The 22,756-nt window shown below is 40.6% G+C and overlaps 1 protein-coding gene across 5 annotated transcripts; it reads right to left on the bottom strand.

Moving 5' to 3' along the window:
* Positions 1–353: 353 nt before the first annotated feature.
* LOC119117715 (kinesin-like protein KIF13B) lies at positions 354–21,923 on the bottom strand. 5 transcript variants are annotated; one of them, XM_037244177.1, is made up of 43 exons: positions 21,775–21,811; positions 21,468–21,505; positions 21,292–21,374; positions 20,215–20,308; positions 17,435–17,447; positions 17,285–17,345; positions 16,816–16,908; positions 15,702–15,882; positions 15,458–15,545; positions 15,208–15,342; positions 14,892–15,004; positions 14,583–14,694; positions 14,139–14,351; positions 13,376–13,486; positions 13,172–13,306; positions 12,961–13,091; positions 12,330–12,416; positions 12,036–12,223; positions 11,551–11,782; positions 11,289–11,451; positions 11,033–11,179; positions 10,683–10,832; positions 10,473–10,586; positions 10,203–10,376; positions 9,964–10,121; positions 9,632–9,764; positions 9,375–9,515; positions 9,183–9,212; positions 8,963–9,062; positions 8,640–8,766; positions 8,522–8,577; positions 8,321–8,439; positions 8,021–8,197; positions 7,818–7,910; positions 7,371–7,523; positions 7,225–7,302; positions 7,048–7,104; positions 6,235–6,328; positions 6,018–6,100; positions 3,380–3,442; positions 2,539–2,601; positions 1,242–2,418; positions 354–1,065 (listed from the first exon to the last, which is right to left on the bottom strand). In XM_037244177.1, the coding sequence occupies exons 3-43, from the start codon at positions 21,359–21,361 to the stop codon at positions 833–835; spliced, it is 5,940 nt and encodes a 1,979-aa protein (XP_037100072.1). In that variant the 5' UTR covers positions 21,362–21,374; positions 21,468–21,505; positions 21,775–21,811; the 3' UTR covers positions 354–832. The 5 variants fall into 5 exon arrangements, with proteins under 5 accessions (XP_037100072.1, XP_037100071.1, XP_037100074.1 ...); XM_037244176.1 differs by lacking the exon at positions 21,468–21,505 and having other exon boundaries at positions 21,775–21,923; XM_037244179.1 differs by lacking the exons at positions 3,380–3,442; positions 21,468–21,505 and having other exon boundaries at positions 21,775–21,923.
* Between the last annotated feature and the right edge of the window lie 833 nt (positions 21,924–22,756).

The raw sequence follows: 22,756 nt of genomic DNA, 5'->3' as shown, positions 1-22,756 counted from the left end.
TTTACTATTTTGTGTAAATAATCACATGTTGCTTTATCGCAAATATTTATTCATTAAAAAAAGTATGTCTGCATTGGTCACTTTTAAATTAATGTAAATATTGACAATCGGGTTATGACTCGTTATCAACAAGGTTTTTTTGTTGATATGGGTGAGGACAACAAATGTTAGCATGCAGTTAGAGGGGGGCAATGACTTGAAGGTTTCCTTGCCCATTTCTTCAGTAACTAAGGAATTTGTTAACAAAAAACAGCATGATTTTATCGCAGCGATTTAAACCTGAGTTATGTTGGATTATGTGAATTTAATGTTTTTTATGGATTTTTATTTGTGACTTCAAATTGGATGCTCTGTGTTTTTAAATCTTTTCATTGCCCTCTGGGAATAAGACATGATTGTTTCAGATCAGAAAATGACAATTTATGTTATATCACAAAATCTGAGACTATTTTTTATTTATTTTTTAAATGACGTTAAAAAGCTTTGCACTTCCAAACAATCAAGGCACACAAAGATCAGTACGCCCCCCCCAAACAAAAAACATTAAAAATGCTTAAAAGTAATTATAGAAAACATAACCCTAAAGCAGCAAACCTTTTCCATGAAGCCACCTTAAGATTCTAAATTCAGTATATAACTGTTAATGCAAAAACAGTTACTTACTTGGCATGTAGCATTACAAAGTGTTCAAGTGAACACATCCAGCATTGAATGAAAACTGGGAGAAATGGGTCATATCTCCACATGTAGAAAGACATTTAACATCAAATATGTGATGTAGAAAACACTTCCAAGCCAAATCTGCACATCTGAGGCTTCTCATTCTCTCCTGTCAAGAATTTTTATGGTCTTCTGCAATATTGCGAGACGATGATGCACCTTTAGCCAGAGCAGTGAGCGCCGCCAGGTTTGGAGCTGATCCTGACAAGTTGGCGCTGCGGCGCTTCTGTTGCTGTCGTCGGCGTTTGCCGCCACCCCGGGTCACCCTGTCCGGCCGGACTAGCACTCCGTAACCTGGATTACAGTGGAAGTAGTGCTTCCCGCCTACGGAGCCGTCATTCTTTCCTGGTAAATGACACAAATATGATGACTACAAGGTCAAGATCAGTGCTTTTGTTTTTCTGGAAGGGGTGGGGTATTGCGAGGCACCGCTCTTGTCCTCTAGAGGTTTTATGAATTCTAACTGGTCAATAAAACAAACGGCAAATTTACTTTGAGGCTTTGGGACATTTTCTACTCACCTGCAGGTACCTCAAGTTCCACTCCCACCCACATGCCCTCAGCAAAGTCTGTGGGTCCCACGTAGCGCACGATGCCTCTTTTATTGGTCCCTACAGTGACAAATTCCCCTTCTTTTATCCAGTCGGGCAGAATGACCCCGGAAGCTGCCTCGCCTTCCTCGCAATCTAAAATGAGCTCCAAGGGCTCTGCCAGATTAGAGTCCGATTTTGAAGAGGCGCAGGTGTCGGTCTGAACAGGCTCCCCCTCCGAGTCACCGAGTATCCGTTGGAAGGACTTGAGGTCTGACGACTGGACTTTCTGGATCTTGAAAGGCTTGACTGCTGCTGCAGATTCGGAGGGTTGCACGTTGGGTTCTGCTGCGGCATCAAGGTTTTCTAGGTGGACGTCGCTGGATGTTGAGATGGCAGAACCACTGGTGTTCTTCAAAGGGGATTTTTCCTGAGGACAAGCTAGTGGATCAGAATCCTCCAGTGGGACTATAGACGGTTCAGAGGACATTTGGGCAGGCTCTTCCAATTTGGATTGTTCATTCTTCTTTAACACTTCTTGAATTGCTTTAGTTGATTCTTTCGTATTCATTTGAACTGTTCCTGTCACAGAGGTCTTTGGTTTTGAGTCTGTTGGTTGTTGCACTTGGACTATAAATGAATTTGTGAGTGACAGCTCACCGTCTGATTGTGCCGATTCCATCGAGCGGTGTTCTAAATGCACTGTTGTTGGTGGAATGTTGGAGTCTACGCATAGAGACGGGGCTTTGACTTCATGGACAGGAGATGGATTTGGTTTCTGTTGATTTAAATCAGATGAATTGTGATTTGGTTTGGACTGCGGTAGGTTGGTGTTCTCCGTAGCTGCCTGGAAAAACTCTTGAGGTTCAGATCCAGAGCCACTGTCAGATTGCAAGGAAAGGCTCTGTATCACTTTATTTTCTTCTTCATCTGTCACGGCCTCGTAGCTATCAGCTTTTTGGCCTGATGACGGAGGATGGTCCCAGCTCAGCGTGTAGACGTCAGAGAGCGTCGCTGTGGAGATACTCGTTGAAATGTAACCACTTGACGCTTCGCTCATGGAGCTCTGGGTGGAGTCTTCTGTCTCTGGGATGATTGGTGGGGGGAGAGGCACTAATCTGGGACTCTCCTGGTGGATGGCAGGAGGGCTGATTTCCTCAGTAGGAACCTAAAGGGTAACCACGGAAAAATATCAGTTATTGCAAAGCATTCAAGCAGAATTCTCCAATCTGCATTGACACATACAATTGAAATAGTACAGTAGTAAATAACGCAAACTCCGACTTACTTGCCGATGTGTGTTCATTCCCTCTTCAACACTGGCTGACTGCACCATGATACGAGGCACATTCTGCAACAGAGGAGCAATTTTAAAAGACTTGACTTCTGTTTTTCCCAACAGGTCTCACGGTAGACTCATGAGTGGACTTCTATTTTAACCTCTCTCCACCTGCTCATGTTCGAAATGTCTTTCAAAGCGCATGCCCGAGCAATTTACCGCTGTGACAAAATCATAGATCAGGCATCAGTGAGCTGGTAAGACCAAAATAGAGCCTGGGGGAGAAAGTTCATGTGTGATCGGTAAGACAGATCGTGAAATCACACAGCCTCAAAGAAATTGAAAGTGGGATAGCTAACCAGGCCATCTGTTTCATTATTTTAGGCCTGTGCTTTTCATCCATGTAATGAGGTCTGTATTTTCAAGTTTCACAAAAGAGAAACATGTATTTAGTGTACTGATTCGCGGTGAAGATGGTGGTAGGAGACAAATATTTGTTTATCAGATCCCTCAAACAGACAATCACGCTAAAACAATCAGGATAATAGCAGTGTAATTATAATTGCACCCATGCTCGTTCATCCAGTTCTCTTGTACTGCCACTCGACGCGAGTTGTTCGCTGATGAAATATTGTGCCATTGGCTTTTAAAAAATTTTTTTTTCCCCTCAATGAACACCATGAAAAATATCACAATCTCAAATATGGAGCTTTTTTAGGGTGGGAGTCCTAATAAGTTATATTCTGAGGCAGCACACAAGCTGATAAACGAATTGAATGCATTCATGGCAATCTGAGCAATCATTTTCCATGCAGCAGATGAGAATTAAGAACTAAGCAACACAACCTACATGGACAGTAGAGAGTAGGTCAAACACATCTATCCTGTCCTGCTGGGGCTCAGGACAGCCAACCTGAAAGTTGACACATGCAACACATCCAAGATGCCACTTTGAAATACTGTACAGCTAAGGCTGTCAATATCGAATATTTTTTAGAATGGATTATTCAATCAATGAATTGGACAAAATTTTACTTTGCATGTATTAGCCCCCACCTCTCATTTCCTGTTTATTTTGTATTGGTTAGTGACAAAAACAAAATAACAATTAAACAATATCACACAAGAGCAATTCATGTTTTACTCGCCAAACCGATTCAGTTAATTGTGCGGTTATACTTTTCCAAAGTAAAAGCAGACGTTTGCAAATGTCTCGTTTTGATTAAACACAAAAGACAAACAACCTATTTGCATGAACGAGAAACGAAAGAAATTAAATGAATGGATACTGTTGAAAAGCCGATATTGGAAGATTTGGACAATTAAATATGGCTCAAAACGATTACTCGATTCCTAAAATAGCGGTCGATTACCGTATTTTCCACCCTAAAAGGCGCACCGGGTTATAAGGCGCACCTTCAATGAACGGCCCATTTTAAAACTTTGTCCATATATAAGGCGCACCGGATTATAAGGCGCATAAATAGAAGCTATACTGCATCAAACTGAGGTTGACTAGGGTTGCGGTATGCATCCACTAGCCAATAACCAACGAGCCCTCTGTAAACAATCGCGTTTCTCAAACGATCTCTTATAAAATGATCAGAACTGACTAAAGTTCGATCTAACGCATTGGTACTACTTACCTATGTTTCCCTTCCATATCGATCCGTAGATTTACTCGAAACATTAACAGAGCAGCCTATTTTGACATGAAATAGCCTGGTACGTATAGCAGCTATCGCAATAGCATTAGCCATCCGCAAAGTCTCACGAGCCTCAGTTCGCAATCTCCCATGCGCCTCAGCAAAGTGTAAACAATCGCGTTTCTCAAACGATCTCCTATAAAATGATCGGAACTGACTAAAGTTCGATCTAACGCATTGGTACTACTTACCTATGTTTCCCTTCCATATCGATCCGTAGATTTACTCGAAACATTAACAGAGCAGCTTATTTTGACATGAAATAGCCTGGTACGTATAGCAGCTATCGCAATAGCATTAGCCATCCGCAAAGTCTCACGAGCCTCAGCTCGCAATCTCCCATGAGCCTCAGCAAAGTGTAAACAATCGCGTTTCTCAAACGATCTCCTATAAAATGATCGGAACTGACTAAAGTTCGATCTAACGCATTGGTACTACTTACCTATGTTTCCCTTCCATATCGATCCGTAGATTTACTCGAAACATTAACAGAGCAGCTTATTTTGACATGAAATAGCCTGGTACGTATAGCAGCTATCGCAATAGCATTAGCCATCCGCAAAGTCTCACGAGCCTCAGCTCGCAATCTCCCATGAGCCTCAGCAAAGTGTAAACAATCGCGTTTCTCAAACGATCTCCTATAAAATGATCGGAACTGACTAAAGTTCGATCTAACGCATTGGTACTACTTACCTATGTTTCCCTTCCATATCGATCCGTAGATTTACTCGAAACATTAACAGAGCAGCCTATTTTGACATGAAATAGCCTCGTGGGTACAACAGCTATTCGGTGACGCCCCCTGACTACAGTTGCCGTAATGCTGGGAAGCGATGCGACCTTGTAATTTACTAGTCGTACTAAAACGTACTGAAACATTTTGGCAGAGCACTGTGTACAACCAGTATGGATCAACAAATTCATCAGTTGATCCATATATAAGGCGCACTGGCCTATAAGGCGCACTGTCGGCTTTTGAGAAAATTTTAGGTTTTTAGGTGCGCCTTTTAGGGCGGAAAATACGGTAATTGAGTTGTACGACATGGAATGTGATTTACGGCTTAATTACATCTCGTAAGACCAGTTTATTTCTTTACAGACTATTTTATTACGTGTTGTACAACGCAACCTGGTTAAAGTCTTAGGTGCCTCAACCACGGCATTGGCAATCTTTGTTTCCACTGCACATGATTTCCTTGATTAGCTTCCCTCCGTGGGCCGTGGAGAGAAGCCACAAACTGTGGCTTAAGGTGCTCATCAGACAACAGGAGTGCTGTCGTGTTTTGTACCGCAGTGAAGAGCTTTGACTCGTGCTTCTCGATGGAACAAACATAACAAGGTTCGGTTCACCTGCTCCTAATTACCGCTCCTTTTACACAGTGTGCTCCTGTCTCATTGGGGGTTGTTTGGAACACGCTTTCATGGCAAACAGCACATCATAAAACACATTATGCAACCCATCAATCATTTGCACCGTAAGTGGTGCTACTTTGCATTTCTAAACAGCTCGCGCTAAATTACAAAACTTGGTTGTACATGACTCAGTCATCACGTTGACAGTGTGTTTCATTAGCACCATCTAATGCATTGCTTTTTTTTCGGGTCGAAATACCTAGGATCAAGAATTACAGTGAGTGAATTATAGTATCAATTTTTCCTCGCTCTGATATTGGCCAGTAAATTCTAAAGTCACATTTCCATCATATATTTTATATCTTGAATGTGGTGATGAACTTGAAATCCCAAATTAAAGAGTAAAATAAATCCCGAACTGGAGACTACCTGTTGATGGATAGTCGCCTGTTCTCCACTATCTTCTTTTCCACCAGAAATCAATGACTTCAGGAGATTAGGAACAGCCTTCACTGAAAGAAGACAAGATAGAACAGAGCCTAAAAACGTGTTGTAGAAAAGCTAACAAAGGGTTGGTAGAGAAGAGGTGATAAGAACTAATGAAGGACAATTTGCCATTACAAGAAGCTCATTTGCTAAGTCGCACCTGTGTCTGGGGTCAGGCTGCGCGATATGGAGCTGGGCAATGTGCGCCTGGACTGAGCAGAAGCAGCGGAGAGGTCCTGGTGACTCTCCCAACCCTGCACAGACACAAACAGTTTGCTATGGGTGGCCTGCAAGCACCACATTGGCTACCCTTGCTCAATATTGTGCTGATACCAAGATATTTTAAAAGAAAAGGACCTGTCTCACTATCATAGCATTTAAGGTATTAAAAACTAGACTTATAAATCTGCAATTGGTTGTAATGTCATCATAATTGATTGGATTCAGAAATAAGACTTTACAGCAAACAGGATCTCCTTCACTGCAGGGATGTTCTGTGCTGCGATCATTAATCCAAGTTTTCTTATCATAACTAATCAGATTTGAACCAGTTTCACTTTTTTCCCCAATTTTTTAAAAATAATTTTGGGGATTTTTGGGGGGGAGACTTACATTTTCTGTGCATTGAATGTTTATCAGTGTGTTGAGGAGATTTAAGCTTTTATTTTTCCCAATGCATTTCAATGGGTGTCAATAATAATTCGATTTTGGCTATTTGTGGGTCGGGCCAGTCACAAATTACTCACCAGATCAACTGTATAGTAAATTAACAACTTGTTGAAATCGATCGGATCAATCTTTTGTTCAAATTAATGATTGGTTATCAGTAAGTCGCTGATTTGTGATTAGCTCTAAAACCCTGTTAGTGTAAAGCTTATTGAAAACATTGCGAGCAAGTAAGAGAAATTCCAATGCGGAAGCCTTTCAAGAACAACAAAAATACAAGGTGAAGCTGAAGTACAATGCTTCTCACCTTGAAGTCACAGAGTTTATGAGTTGAAGAGAACACATCCAGATTGCCGACTGAGAGCTGGGTGGAGAATTGAAGACGCAGCACGTGGTAGAGTTAGTGACAGTGGTTAAGGCCAGGGGTGAGGAGAACCACAAGAGGGCCATTAAGATGTTAGTTACTCAGAGATGCCTCACTTACCCGGTTGACGTTTGGCGAGCTGAGGCAGCGTCTGGGAACTTTCCCTCTGAGTGCTAGTTGCTCCCTCACTGTTACTTCCTACGCATAAACGTTAAGTTAGGTGGGGCAGTCCATTTATACGCTGTGTATTCTCTCCACGCCACAACCTGTCGCAGTCTGTCGAGAGTGAGGATGTTCTCCACAGCCAGGACGCTACGCAGGTATTTCTCAATAGCTGCCTCACTGTCGCCTGACTGGTCATCATCTGTGCTAGCGGCTAATCGGGCCAGCATCTCTCGGTCTTCTGGCCCGTGGAAATCCTGAGGGAGCAAAGGTACAAATCAGTAAAAGGGAAAAGTAATATTTAAGGGAAGTATCTCCAGGTTCAGTATTATTTGTGAATATAAATACGTTATCAGCTCTCATTAGTTAATACATAGCATGCATTTTAATTTTCTCAGGTAGTAATAGAAAAAACAGAGTGTACTTGGGTCGCCAAAGTAAAAAAAAAAAAAATGTATTTATTTATTTTACAATTAAGTTATGTACTTTTTGTAGATTTTGAGGGAAGAATATTCTGGCTCTATATAAAATGCTATAATGCAGACACTTACTCCTGGTATGTTTGAGACAATTTCAAAGGTGACGCCACATCCTGGGATGGTGCTGCGCTGGGACATCCTCTTCAGAAGGCTCTGAGCAAAACCCTACATCACCAACACAAACACAGTGAATAAGGGTTCTACCCAAGTCCTTAAATTAGAAAGGTTGATGTAAATCTGCTGACAAACAAAAAAACAAAAAAAAAAGCGCTTACCTTTTTCCCAGTGACGTTGACACAAATGCGTTTCCTCAGAATCAGCTGCATGTGGGCAGGGTGGCTCAACTCAACCACGACACGGATCGTGAGGTAGACCCTCTGCTCACCAGATGCCACACGGCTGAGCTCAGGGCAATCGTGTACTGTTGAATCCCAGGATGCCTCCACCTTTACCTAGACCACACAGCAGAGAAAATGTATAAATGCTTTTATCAAATATTAATTAACCCCCTTTGTAATTTACTACTCTTCGATCACACTGAAAAAACAGAACTGAACTGCTGCATGTCACCTTACTTCTGAATCGTCGTGTTTGACAATGTGAAGGTCAAAGAAGTCATCTTCATATTCCCCAGCAAGATATGCATCGACACCCCCGGCGAGAGGGGCAGAAAGGTTCGACTGGAAATCATCAGCTACAGACCAAACCATTAAAGAAGTGAATTCACTATTAATTCAGTGAACGACAATGTTGTTGAAAGATTTAAAGACACCAACCACTGAGATCCAGAAACAGGACAGGAATGTGTGTTTCCATTCCTGGTACAGGAACTCTATAAGAGAAAAGTATCATTGTTTGGTTGCATTGAATATACCACCGATAGGACACACACACCTTTCAACTGGTGCTCCAGGAATGCCACTGCCAGCTGACGGCACCAAAACGGCATTGCGTTCTTCGGTGAGTGTCAGACGGCACTCCAGCAGCTGAGACTCCCTTTCTAAATCGTCTTCTGACTTATCTGTATGCACATACACAAGAGAAATCACTGTTTGGTAATGAAAGAGCGGAGATAATGTGAGTGTTTCTCCCAGTGACTTGAAATGTCTTGTCAATTAAAATTACAACCAAAAAAAGTTGATGTGCTGCTCACTGGTAGTAGAAGTGGGAAGATTCACTCTTCTATAAAACAAAGGAGTGTTTTACTACACGAGTACCTTGTTTGGACACGATCTTCTGCAACTGCTGGTCTAGATACTCCTGACGCTGAGTGAGTGTGGCCAGCCACTGTTCCCGCATTCTTTCCAAATCCTCTTCCTTCACAAAAACACATCAGAAATAGCCTTTTTGATGTTCTGCTCACCAAGAAAAACTTTCATGGGTTAGCCAAAAACATTAGCTAATGTGTTATAATAAGAGCAAACCTTGAGCACTTACTTGGTAACTGTCCATTTCTTCATCCCTAGCCTGAAAATACATATTTTTAGATCAATTCTTAAATATAAATAATGAACAGTGGACGTGCAGATGGTAGGGACGTTGGTTGGCATATCACTAAAGATCAACTCAGTTGCCCTCTTCCTAAAATAATGCTAATAGTGTGCTATTAAAATGATCATCTTCCCTTACCAGCATCGAGTCCCTGCCTTTCGGTGTATTTTGGACCTTGACGTCTCCAATGGACACAGAGAGGATAGAGATGGAGATAAGTGGCATTGTGCCAGAGTCTGGCACGGAGTGCAACTCCACCTGGACTCGGCGAGACTGGCCCTGAATGGCAAGGTTTCACAAGAGTCGTTTTGGCATAGTGAGCATTAAAGACATGTCTGAGATGGATTTTTCAGACCACTATGACACCGAAACGAACCTTTTCAAACAATACACACCTGCCTAAGTTGAAAAATTCCTCCAGTCCTTACGTCTTTTGCAGGAAGAATTTCGACGGGTGTGAACTGCCCTGCATCATTTAGCTCCATGAGCTGCACCCACAGCTCCACTCGCCGAGTCACCTCGCTCCACCTGCCAAGATGGGGGCAAATGGGGAAAAACTAAAAAAAACATTTCTAATAAATGTAATCCTCCATCCATTTTCTACTTCAACATGAGAAGTGTGTAGGTATATGAAAACTAAAATGACTGTCAAGTGTAATCCCTTTCCTGAATTTTGGACTTCTCAAAGTAATTTCTTAATGAAAGTAATAATGGTGCGCTTGTAAACCTCTCTCTGAGTGAACGGGTTTTGGCTTGAATTACACCAAGGTCCCACAGTGCCAAGTTCCTCCGATGGCTGTCCTGTTTGTGACCATACACTCCGATAGCCACTGCACCCTCAGACAAATACTCCAAAAAGTCCTCTGACACTGGCACTGAAAATTCCTAAAAAAAAACAATCAAAACAAAGTTTAAATTAACCATTTCATAATACTCCAGTTTTGATTTAGGCTTCACTTTAGTCACCTTGGAGCTGTCAAAAATAACGGTGCACTGAGGGTCTTTGGAAGCAGAGGGTGAGGGGGCCCGCCCTAATTCCGGAGGAATGAACATTGGCTCTGTCTGTCCACAAAAGTGATACTGGCAGAAGACGAAGTTAGACAGGTGACGAGGAAGACCGGTAGCCTGAAGGACTTTCACCTGAGGAGACAAAAGGATGTTTATTCATTTGGTCATTCCAAACAAATTGCATCAAGACACACCTCTCACCACGTGAGAGAGTTCTCAAGTTCTCACCACACAGTTCAGTTTACGCTCTTGTGCATCTCCATCAGTGCTACTTTGTATTGAACCTTCTGCCTCTGAGCTTTCTATTTCTCGCCATACCTCCACATGTAGTCGGCCCGCCACCTGAAGGACAGACGTAACATATTGTAGTTCTTGTTTTTGGCAACAGATTTAAATGTCTGCCTGGAAAATAAGAAAACACAATCAGGAGTGTCCTACCTCTCCCTTCTGGTTGATGATGGGAACTGCATACTGCAGTTTTACATCATAGAACAGGCATGCCAGGAAAACATTGGCCACTCCAATCAGACTGTGGTTTTCCTGCTCATCAAAAAATGGGTCGGCTCGTTTGAAATAAGACCGCATCACCTGTGTTAAAAAAAAAAAGAAAGTTGATGTTATTTTTTTTAAACAACACTTTTCCGCAGTGAGTAAAATTACATTTTCCATTTTGACTTTACATGGACTTGAACCGCAAGAGTGAGATTCACTGAGCCTCTTGAACTAATGCTGTCGCTTTCAATGTGTACTGTGCGTCTAACCACCGTGGATTCACTCTTCTGACTCACAGGGTTGTCTTCATCAAAGTCTTTCCATTCTTGGTAAAGATCCCTCATATCCACCAGCCTGTTTTCCATCTTCTCCATTGCCCAGATCTGCTTCCCTCTCCCTTTACGGCGAACCTGAATGGCCGGCTCACTCAGCACCACATCACGCTATTAAAAAAAATAATAATAATAATTAATGTTGGTCTATGATGCACCACCACATTTTACGGCCATTTTGGACATATTTCTTAACAAGTAACAAATTAAATGATCATACCTTCCTGTTGGCATCCAGATTGGCAGCTGGTATCTGCAAAGTCACTAGGTACTCTGTCCTTTTGTTCAGTTCCTCTGCAATAAAGCAGGCCTCCTGAGCTAGAAGGTTGGCACGAACGATCTGCTCCTTTAGACGTCGAAGGCTTCGAGTAATCATAGCCTCTCTTGATGACCAAAGCATACAATGTTTGTGGATTTGATTCAATTAATATTCAAAATGAATAATAAAAAAATAAAATAAATCCACATTGAGCTGCTCTCACCTGTCTTCACTCCAGCGCCTCATACGTTTGTGGGGGACTAGAGATGTTCCAGTGGCAGCAGTACTATTTGGTAAGCCCGACAAGTCGAGGAGATGGGGCGATTTCTCTGGGTTGAGCCGCAGACGAAGCTGCTGCAGCTCCTGTTCGTACATTTGCCTCTGCCGCTCCAGGGCGCAGCGTTTCTCTTCCTCATGTTGCCTCTCAAGGGTCTGTAATACTGACTGCAAGGGGTCTGAGAAGGTACAAACAAAGTTGAGGACATTATCAATAACTTAATGTACAATGTAAAAGTCAGATACTGCAATTGCTATATTCAGAGTACAGTATAGTGCACATTGAAGCTTCAGTCTAATTAAGTTACTGTTGGCTGTCTGTTATAATAAATTAAAATGATAAATATTGATAAATAGAAAGGTTGTATTTAGTTTGATGTAGTGGTTTCATGCTGATCCAAATCTAACGAGAAGCCGAGCCATGTCACTCACCGTTAATGGCCATTCCTTTCATCATGACTTCAGCTTGAGCAAATTCAAAGCCCACTTCACTAGAAACATCGCTGGATGCATCAAGGTCCACCTCCAGTTGCTCCGTACTTAAGTAGGTTTTTATCTTAGCTCTTCCCTCCTCCTCCTCCTCACCCCCGGCATGGACCAAATGCTTGGGTAGATTGATCCTGTTGGAGTGCAAAGTGGATGTGAGCAGGTAAAAAAACAAGAGGAAGATAAAGCATAAAAAGTAATGATTACATTTGTAAAGTAAATAAATTATTTTAAACAAACCTGAAGAAATGGTTGTTTCCCCACAAGATCCGGTCTCCGTGATGAAGGTGCACTGGACCAGTGACCATGGTGCCATTCACCCATGTCCTTCAGGAGAGAGAACTTTATCAACTATCACGTTTTAATCATCTCTTTCGCACTATTAACGCCTGGCACAACAATTGGGGTTATTTGAAGTTGCCGCTGGCGGATTCTTCACTTGCTGAAACAGCGCTTCATCATTAAGTCGCAAAATTACACTTGTCAATTTAATTTACGGATCCATGTACAGTCAGTTGACATCACCAAAAATGTTATAAAATGGCAAAATTCAGAGTAAATAGGTAGTTCACAAAAGAGTACTTGACTAATTTTACTCAACAGACCCACCCCTTCGAACTTATTAAACAAAACATTTCATGTTTCCTGTAAACAATAAAAAAATCAGGAAGTAAAAAATGAGGTATTGGCCAACATAAAAACAACATTCAGAGAATAATAAAATCAATTAAACAAGCTGTAAATAAATAAACACTTTATAAACACTGTTCCTTAAACACTTAAATGCCATTAAAACTATATCCGATTATTAAATCAATCAATGGAATAATCAATAGAATAACCTATTCTAAAAATATACCCTATTACATACCGAGCATTACGGTGAGGTGTGAGCACCACACCGTCGTTTTGGGTGATATCGATGATGCAGTGCTCGGCTTGGATGGCCATCCCACACAGCTGGATGTCCTGTGAGTTGGATGAGCCCACACGCGTGTGCTCCTACATAGTGTGTAGCAAACAAGAAATACATATTATTCAGGGTTATATGTTATATGTATGTGTCTGCGTGTGTCCAGCACCTTTAGATAGTAGACGAGCAGTTCATTGAGGGCAGGGTCAGCATTCAAGTTGACCAGGAAGCACTTGTCATCCACTACTCTGATGCCAGACGACTGCAGGGAAATACCCAAACTCTCCAGCTGCCTCTGACGCTCCTACAGAAGAAAATATTTATTAATGCCAGAATTATACAAATTCCTATTTCTTGTGCAACGAGAGCATACTTGTGCAATAGACTCGGTTTTCCTGAGTTTCTCCTCCCAAGTCACCGTCATCTCTTGGATTAGTTTCTCGGACTCCTCCAGCCGCTCCTTCAGCTCAGGGGCCTTCATAGACTGAAAGCATCATCATTTGATTTCATGTTAATTCGTTTTTCTGATTGTAGTCTGTTAAGGGGGGAAAAAAATCAAGATGCTGTATATACACACAAACAAAATTATTAGCAGGATAAATAAAATAAAAAACAAAATAAAAAAGAAATCATAATTTAGCACGTCTGCCTCATTTATATTTTGATGCATAATATTTCAGAGCAATCACGCAATCGCTGTACTTTTCACCAAGACTTGAGCACTTATGAAGAGGTACTGAACAATCTGCGCCAGTTGTCTATGGTTTGTCTTAAGTGCTTTCACTTAAGACAAACCTGAGACAACTAGAGCATGTTTGTGCTCCTTCTGGAATTAGGTCAAGGCTTAAAAAAACAAAACAAAAAAAAACCAGTTTAGGTGTAGTCCCAAAATTCTGCTATTCGACTCCAAAAAAGCTTTCTAACACTGAGCAGCACATTTAGCTCCTGAATGCCTTGAAATTTAACTAATGTTTCATAATGTGTGTCAATGTGTGTTTTGGAAAATTCTCGCTGATGGAAGGATGCCACTAATTTTGTCCATGTGTGTACATTTCATTACAGTCATTCACAAAACACTGTAGTTAGTTACCAAATGGTTTGTTTTCAATTAAACTTAAGTCAAACAGCAATAAAACCTCGGCCTCTGTAAGCTGCTCCTTCAGTTTCTCTACTTCCTCTCGCAGCTCCCTGATTATTCTGGCATTGGGGTCTTCGTTGACCACAGCGTGGTTGACAATGCTTTTGGCCCGGTCAGCATAACGCAGGGTGGACAGAGTCTCGTCATAATTGTCTGCTGCTGGGCTGATCGTGGCCACCATGGCTGTGCGGCTGTTCCCCCCCAAACTGTCCTGCAGTTACAGACACCGCATCATCAACGCCAGTAGCAACATTTATGAATCAAATATGGAACTGCAACAAACTACATTTTCAAGTAGAGAAGCAAAAAATTAAAACACAGACAAAACCAAATGCACATGCAGTAAAAATCTGTTATATTATGGCACATTTTGTTTAGAGAAAAATTCCCATCTGAACATTAAAATAAGTAAAGAATTTGTCTGTGATTTTTCTCTAAATACCTTGAGCAGCCAGGTGAGCACAGAGTCCCTGTAGGGAACAAACTTGCTCCTGTTCCTTCCTGCACCTTGATCCGCCAAGGCTGAGATCACCAAACCCAATGTGCTAAGAGATCTGGAAGGAGACAGAAGGGAGAGAGGGTCACTGCATGAAAATATTTGAACATTTGAAGAAAATGGGAAATTTGAAGCCAATCAAACGAAGCTTGACTGAATAAATTTCAGAGAAGGTTTTAATTCAAAAGCGAATGAGATCATTCCCTCCCATTTAAGATAGGAGTATAAGTAGCACTGCTGTTGCAGTTCTCTCACTTGTTAATGTTGCTGCCTTCTTTCAGCCTTTCACCAGCTGCCCCAGTCTTTGCTGCACGCTCACTTCCTGCCAGGTCCACGAGACTGAGCTTGCTTACCTTCTCTCCACGTGTCTAATACACAACAGCACAGGGAAACAAACCAGTTACAATGCACTGTTAAAATATTCAAGCATTTGAAAAAGAGAACCAAACTTTTGCGCAATACTGGATCGTCAGAAATGAGCATCTACGTATATTCATGGCCAAAGTGAAATGGAGGAAGTGCTGAGGAAGTTTGACTTGTTGGTTGGTTTTGCTGAGTGTCTGCGTCTCACCCCCGATTGTAGGTCCATTAGAGTATGAGTGAGTATGATGTTAAACACAGCATGAGATCGGCTGCTCTCTTCATTCATGTTTGTGGAGGCCACAGTGCGAGATTTATTTCCCTCTGACATCAGAGATTCAACGTCCTGCCAAAATCAAGACAAACAACGATGACTGTTTTAGTACGTCTTCAGAGAAACAATCTTCTCATGATAATAAAATGATCTAAAAGGAAACCACACTTGCTAACCGCTGCTTTACCTTGTAGCTAGCCACAGCCAGACGTGACAGCCCATCAACGTAAGGTCCTAAAACGTTGTGCTCCCTTACCCTTAGTGCTTGACGGTTTCTACAAATACAAATAATAGTATTATTGAAAGGTGCGCCTTTCCAAATACAATACAACACTACCTTAAGTGACCCATGTGTGACACACACACGTAATATATTTGAGAGAAAAGATGTGGTGTTCAAGTACTGTACAGGAGTCATTGGTTTTCCTCACCCTTTAGGGTCGAGCAGGTCTCGGACTTTCTCATTGTAAATCTCCATGTAGGAGACTTCCACAGTGAAGCTCTCTCCCTCTCGAGCCTCCTGCATGGTCCTGGAGAACAAGGAGCTGCAGAGGCGAGGGATCAGACCAGGCTGCTCTGCTGAGCCCATCATGGTGTAAGACTTGCCGGAGCCTGAACGTACACAGTTAGTGTCACAGTCCACATTTGGAATGTAAGGAAAATGTTTTATACTTGTCTTTTCAGCATTTTACTTGGATGTTTTTTTTTTTTTTTATATTGAAATTGACTACATACTTCTATAGTTGCCTGCAAAGTCATTTCTGAAGATACATTTAACGGCAGTTACAGCCATGTGCAGTATGAATAGAGCACCGTGGTGGAGCTGGAGTAAGGTATTTGATTTTGCCATTTGAATGCACTCTCAGATGCAGTTAAAAGCCAGAATTGCTTCTGCTGCTGTGTGCCCAGTGAACCAGTGTTAGACTTGGCTATCTTTGCTGTGCTCAAGCATGCTTGATGACAGCCACTTGTAATATTGGACGATTATACATCGGATGGGCACATATAATTGCTACACACTGTGGACTAGTTATTTGAAATGAAACAAAACATTGCTTTAGTGCGGTTGCTGGCTGAGAAATGGGGAAATGTGTCGAACCATGCTTCAGTATGATAAGAGACCACTCGTCCAGTCTGACAGCACAGAAAGGCAGTAGTGATACAAAAATAACCTACAGGAGTGATATTACACTCCAGTAAAACCTCTACCACTATCAACACAATAATTGTCTCTGGATCAATTCTAATAGCCAATTTATTTATTATTTGCTATTTATCCTTTTTTAAATTTGGCACTTGTATTCTTGCACTCTTGTACGTTGCTGTGACAAGTAAATGTCACCGCTGTGGGATGAATAAAGTTCTATCATCATCATAAAGTTCGACCAAGTGAGATACTTTTTGGTTTATTTAGCACATTTTACATACTCTCCTTTACATTTTAAGGAAATACCCTAACCTACCTTTAATTGCATTTTTCCTCATCTAAGAAAAAAAACCCAATATGAATCCCAAATTTGGCTCATGGGGTTATAAAGTACTTACCTGTTTGCCCATAAGCAAAGATGCAAGCGTTGTAACCCATAAAGGCATTGTCTAGCAAACTCTCCCCAAGGCACTGGAACACTACTTCTTGACCTGTAAGCACGTAAGGAAACAAATAACATGGAAAATCGTCACTTGTATTTCGTATAAGACAATACAAACTTCGAATTTCAAAGGTAACGAGGGGGGAGCGCTCACAACAAAGATTATCATGTATGTTTTCCAGAGAATTTGTCTGAAACTTTTGTGACCTGATGATACAAAGACAGCTGAGAATAGAAATGGTGCATTTTCTACCCTTTATTTTTTGCAGTTAACCACGTGACTACATCCTAGCAGTAAAACAGTGCATTTCTTTTCCCTCACTCCATAAATAGTTCAGAGCTCAGCCAACATTCTGTGATGAGATAAGTATAAGAAATGAGTCACCAGGCGCTCGAGCTAAAAACAGAACTGATAAAAAGCAAACCTGCAAACTTGTCTCTCTGGGATTCGTCCATGGACCAGAAACAGTGATCATAAGCAAAAACCTGAGGGAAAACACAACGTCACGGAAGGGATTAACGTTTTCACAGCTACTTAGTTATTGAAAGGGGACATATTTTGATTTAATACTAACCTTTGGCTGATTCCTGAAAGACAAAAAGGAAGAGACAGAAAAGATTAGATCTCAATTGAAAGAAAACAAGATTAGATTGAACTAACTTTCAGCTCAGCCTGATTTATGTTAGTACTCATTTTCATGTAAATTTCTTTTGAATTGTCACAAAATGGTTTGGGTTGTTCGAATGTCAATTACTGTGATTTTTAATCTATACTTTGACAGCCATTAAGACGAGTGAATTTAATTTCTTTAAAAGACTTCTACTTTATACAAACATGGTTGACAAAAGATATTTGAAAAGATTGTCTTGTACATGTGATAACGCTTTGGAATGTGCTTGTCCTCACATTATCAGTCTAGAAAAAAAAAAAGCCATTGCGGTAAAACAGCAACTACCATCACAATTTTAATAACATATTTTAAGACTAAACATACTTTTCAACAGCAGAATTCCAATTGTGATTCTATTTGAATGTGCAAGGCCACCTAATAAATTGAGCATCGAGTGGTGTACATTAGACACATTCTGAGTGTACTACAAAAGAAAACTTACAACAAAAAGAGTCTTTAAGCAAGCAGACATATCAATTTAGGGGTTTAAAAGACTAACGGCCAAAGTAGCCCTGGCCACATATTGGCTAAAACAAGGCCTCTCTGTGTGAGATTTGCTGGCCTGTGAAAGAGCAACATTAAGTCCTGTCCTCTCCTGGGCTGGCAAGGACATTCCTCAGATAACTTGTAGCGAATCCCAGCTCCAAGGAGTCACCAAAGGAGAAGGAGGAGGAAGGTATGGGTGGTGACTAACCATGTGGAGGCCAATGCTACGTTATGATCAACTCAGCTAACCCAGATGACTCTAACAGGACATTCCAGGGCCATTTTGTCGGATGACAACATGCTCCAAGTTGGGATATGACAGGATTGTGATCAAATAAACAGATTTTTGAAATCCTTCAAAGAAGTTCTTATCAAAAGCAAACCGAGATAAGAGAGAACAATTATAGTTCCATTTCTAGTACGCTTGTCCTCAAGGGATGGTCAACATAACAGCCTTACTTCAAGGGCAGCTTCCAGCACATCCAGTAAAAAAAAAATATTTGTTAAAGAATGCAAATTTAGAGTCACCGTCGCTACTTATAGGTGGCCTCCTAAGTTATGAAAGCAGTAACAAGGTCTTCATTAATCTCTCCCGTCTGACAAAGCCTATATTGGTAGCTAGCTGTGAGTACCAAGGGTGCTGTAACATATTAACATCCCCTGAGGCTTATGCAGCAAATTCAGCTCAAGCTGCCAAGCAGCAAGCTGACAAAGCACAAACCTTGGAAAAGTGGCTACTCAGTGACTTGCCTTATAACCCAAGCACTGTTTGACACACATTTTGCTACGAATGACAAATGAGATGCTAATTAGGAGGTCTATTCAGTGTTTTGATTAAAACCTTGCACTTCTGTTTCTGTATGACCCTTTGTGGAAGTCGGAAGAGAGCTGGTAGAACCTGTTCACATCATGCCCGAAGGGGAAAACACGGAGCGGAAGCATGTTAGGGCAGAATGGACACACTGACACACAAACAAAAATGCATTGCATGGCTATTTTTCCAAGAAGCATCTCTCTTTCAATAAAATGGGCTTTCATAGACAATATCCCATCGGCAGGCTTGTTTACTATCAAACAAGGTACCCGACAACCTGTCAAAATCCTGCAGAAACGTCCATTTGACTCTGATTAACTGCCAGGCTGGAACTTGGTGATAGAAAACAAAAAATGGACTTTGCTGGCCACTGCATTAGGTACACATACACTGTTTGCAGTGTTGTGCTCTACATCGTGACCGCAACAATGTCGAAATGCAAATCATCAATTCTTTACTTTGGGGAAACTGTTCAGGAACGTCTGTACGAGCATGACTGAGATACATTCCAAAATCTCGCATGAAGAACGGGAGCACGGGATATGAACTCCATATTGTCACTCCATTTTCACTTAGTGGATGTGCATCGCCGGTAACTGAAGACCATTCCAGCTAACTTGGGGGAAGAGGTGGGTGTAATCTGGACTGATAACCAGTCAATCACAGGGCACATACAGACAGAGAATCATTCACACTATGAACGTGCAAAAAAACGATACCAGGTTTCGATATCTGGTGGATTAATTGTTTCATAAAATCGATTTTCGCAAATGCTGCCGATACCAGTCACTATAGCGCCCTCTTTTGGCTCTTTTATAATTTGCCATTGACATGCATGGCTGTTTTTATAAGTCAACTACATTCATGACAAACCTTAAATTTCCATTAAGATGTTACTATACGTATGTTTATGAGGTTATATTTAGGGGTGCACATAAAAAATTATCTTATTCTATGGTCTATTGGGAACGAGGTCTGTCAAAGCACAATTTGCATTATTTGAACTTTCAAATCAAACAAAGGCAAATGAAAATAGTGACCAGAGCCATATATGCTTTTGTATTAAATCTGGAGAAGATAATCTTTTTTTTTTTCTTCTTTACAAACAAGACTGGGCAGTAGGCGACACGCCCTTTGTAAAGAGAAGCATGACTAGGAAGGACTTGTGTAGGTGGGGGTTATGAGTCTCCTCCACCCAACATTGGCTGTTAACCAGAGAGGCTGGTTACAGCCTGTATGTTGTGCTGCCAGTGCAGAGAAAAAGTGGAATTCCTTTTGTATTCAGTAAAAAATCCATATTTGAGTTAGGTACATCAAACCAACAACTGCATGTATTATATGAAATCAAATGTTTCAAAACCCCAGCATTTTTCTTCCCACTTACCGGGGGTCTCCTTTGCTCAAAGTCACAATGGCAGGATTCAATATTGTCTGGTTCCCTTCCATTTCAACCACACTTTTTGTCGTGAGGTCTTTTTCTGGAGAGATGCATATTGAACATTTTAAAACTGTGACAAAGTAAAACTGTCTTTTGACAGTAACAATGTTTCTAACATCAACTGACCACTGCTCAAGGTCAAAAGTCAGCATAACATTCCATTGCGGTCACAAGCACTACTGTGACTTTCAAACAACAGATATTCCTTAATCCTTAGGTATAGGATTTCAACCTTAATATTCTGTTAAAGTGCCTTCAATATGCACATAAATCGTGATTTTGCTGGACAAGATAGCCATCCTCGCCACTAGCATTTGCACGCTGTGCAGCTGTTTTATTTAACTCAACTTTATTAACAGAGCAGTTTAAACACATTATGGTTGCTTTCAAAATTAAATGTTTAAAGACTTTTGCATAATATTGAGTATTAACTACATAACTATAAAGGTTCAACTGAGCACTACTGCTTCCATGAATTAATTATGATGCAGTTCGTGCTTTGGGCATAACAAGTCAGAAAATATAACAAAAAAATATTGATAATTGCATTCCAAAATTAAATCTGATGTTTGCAAAAGTCTTATTGTGTTTCAAAAACAAACGGTTAATTAATCTGCCTTCAATAAGGGAAGGATGAATTTTCAGAGGTTGAAAGTTATTGATTAATTTTCTACAGCGAGGAATTGAGAGCTCTAAAAGGTCTGAGTGGCTCAAGCAAACTGCAACATGCATTCATACATGTTTATGTTTCAATTTGCTGGATTTCCGAGTTCAATATAGATTTCCGCCATTTTCTACCTAAATAAGTCACGTTGTGATGTAAAACCAACATTCTGTACTTGCCTTTATTTGAATTCAATCTACAAACATTTTTCAAATAACAAGCAAACAAATCCCTAAATTTAAACGAAGAGGAAAATAATTGAAATTGACGACAGGAGCTGTACAAAACATGCCGATAAATCTTCGGGGCACTTAAAATCATGAATACGCACTGGCTGTGTGACATTTAGTATAGCTCACCTCTTCTGCTCATTGGTCGCACACGAACAGCGACTTTTACGTTCGAGTCATTGAGCTTATTGTCTTCCATGGTGCCGTCTGACCTATTAAACAAAAAAGTTATTTGACAATTCCGAAATCATTAATCACCGTCTTCAACGAAATTTTCTAAGGGTTGCCACCAGGCAGGTACATGCCTGTGAGCTCTTCTCTATGTCAAACCACGCTGTCAGTTATTTAAAAAAAAAAAAGAAGAAGAAGAATAAATTACACCCCACGAAGGACTAAGTTAATCAAATAAATGCGTCACCAATATCGCACACACAACTAAAGACTATTGTAGAAGTACAGTTCAACAGCCATTTTAAGTTAGCCAAGGACGCTAACGACAACTTGACAGAAACACAAGCAACTATTTTTACACATAATTAGTTCATTGGAACGAAACTGACGGTGTTCCGCCACCATACCTTTATATTTGAAAGTTTGACAAAAGTCACTTACGGTGGTCCACGGGGCATTGCGTGGGCTCGTCCACCTGTTGTATTTCCTGAAAATTCCCGTAGAGTTTCGTCAAGCCATGTCACCTCGCAGCTCAAGAGATTACTGCAGTGAGATTTAGCCAGCGAACAAGTTGCCAGTTGGTAACTGATCTACAAACCACCTGTTCAGCTTCACGTGGATCATTTCACGACAACTCGGTCGGTCCTTGTAATATACAAGTCTGTTATTTACCTTCTCAACGACGTTGACGCACAAACCGTGAGAAACACGCGACTTGTCACCATAATGTAGAGAAACGTTATTTTATGTGGCTATATATAAATATATACATTGGGTATGAACAAAAAAAAAAAAAAGTTTTTCAAGACAGCTGACAATTTGAGATTTACTAATGAGATGGAGTTGTGGGTGCATCACACGTCACAGCAATTTTTAAGGAAAAAATGCAAATTAAGATTAAATTATAATTTTCGTATCTTTCTGCCTACTCGAATGAGTCTGTGATAGAAAAGATGCAAACACAGTGTCTTACAGGTGAAATGATATGTAAAACTCGATCATTTCTGGTCTGTGTCCTGTTCTTTACTTTTTAAAGATTCGAACTCTAATAGCCACCACATGTTTTTACTTAGCTTCAACAACTCAGATATAGTATTTTCCATATAATGTGAGTTTTATCGTGTGTGTTTGAGACATTTACTATGAATACTTTGTGCAAGTATGTAACAATATCAAATTGTAAAGTTTGTTAAATTATTTATTTTGACATATTTTGCTTGCATGGTTAAATGTTTACCTGTAAAATAAATAAATAAATAAATAAATAAATAAATACATGAATGAATGAATGAATGCGTTGTTGGCGAAGCTCTTCTGATTTGTTTATTTGCATAAATATATTCAGTATACACTATAGGAAAAACAACTTTTACTTTAGCTGGTCACTGCTGTGAACTATAATAAATGCGAGTGTCCCCCCCCA

The sequence above is a fragment of the Syngnathus acus genome, chromosome 24, assembly GCF_901709675.1.
Source record: "Syngnathus acus chromosome 24, fSynAcu1.2, whole genome shotgun sequence".
Taxonomy (NCBI): Eukaryota; Metazoa; Chordata; class Actinopteri; order Syngnathiformes; family Syngnathidae; genus Syngnathus; species Syngnathus acus.
The sequence above is the reverse complement of the archived record's forward strand: the minus strand, read 5'-3'. Positions and strand labels throughout refer to the sequence as shown.

What these genes read in the sequence shown, in the direction of transcription:
- LOC119117715 (XM_037244176.1), bottom strand. An exon ending in GACCTGCTCGACCCTAAAGG is followed by an intron (nt 15,546 to 15,701) that starts GTGAGGAAAACC and finishes TTGTATTTGTAG; the next exon opens with AAACCGTCAAGCACTAAGGG. An exon ending in ACACCTCACCGTAATGCTCG is followed by an intron (nt 12,417 to 12,960) that starts GTATGTAATAGG and finishes TCTCTCCTGAAG; the next exon opens with GACATGGGTGAATGGCACCA.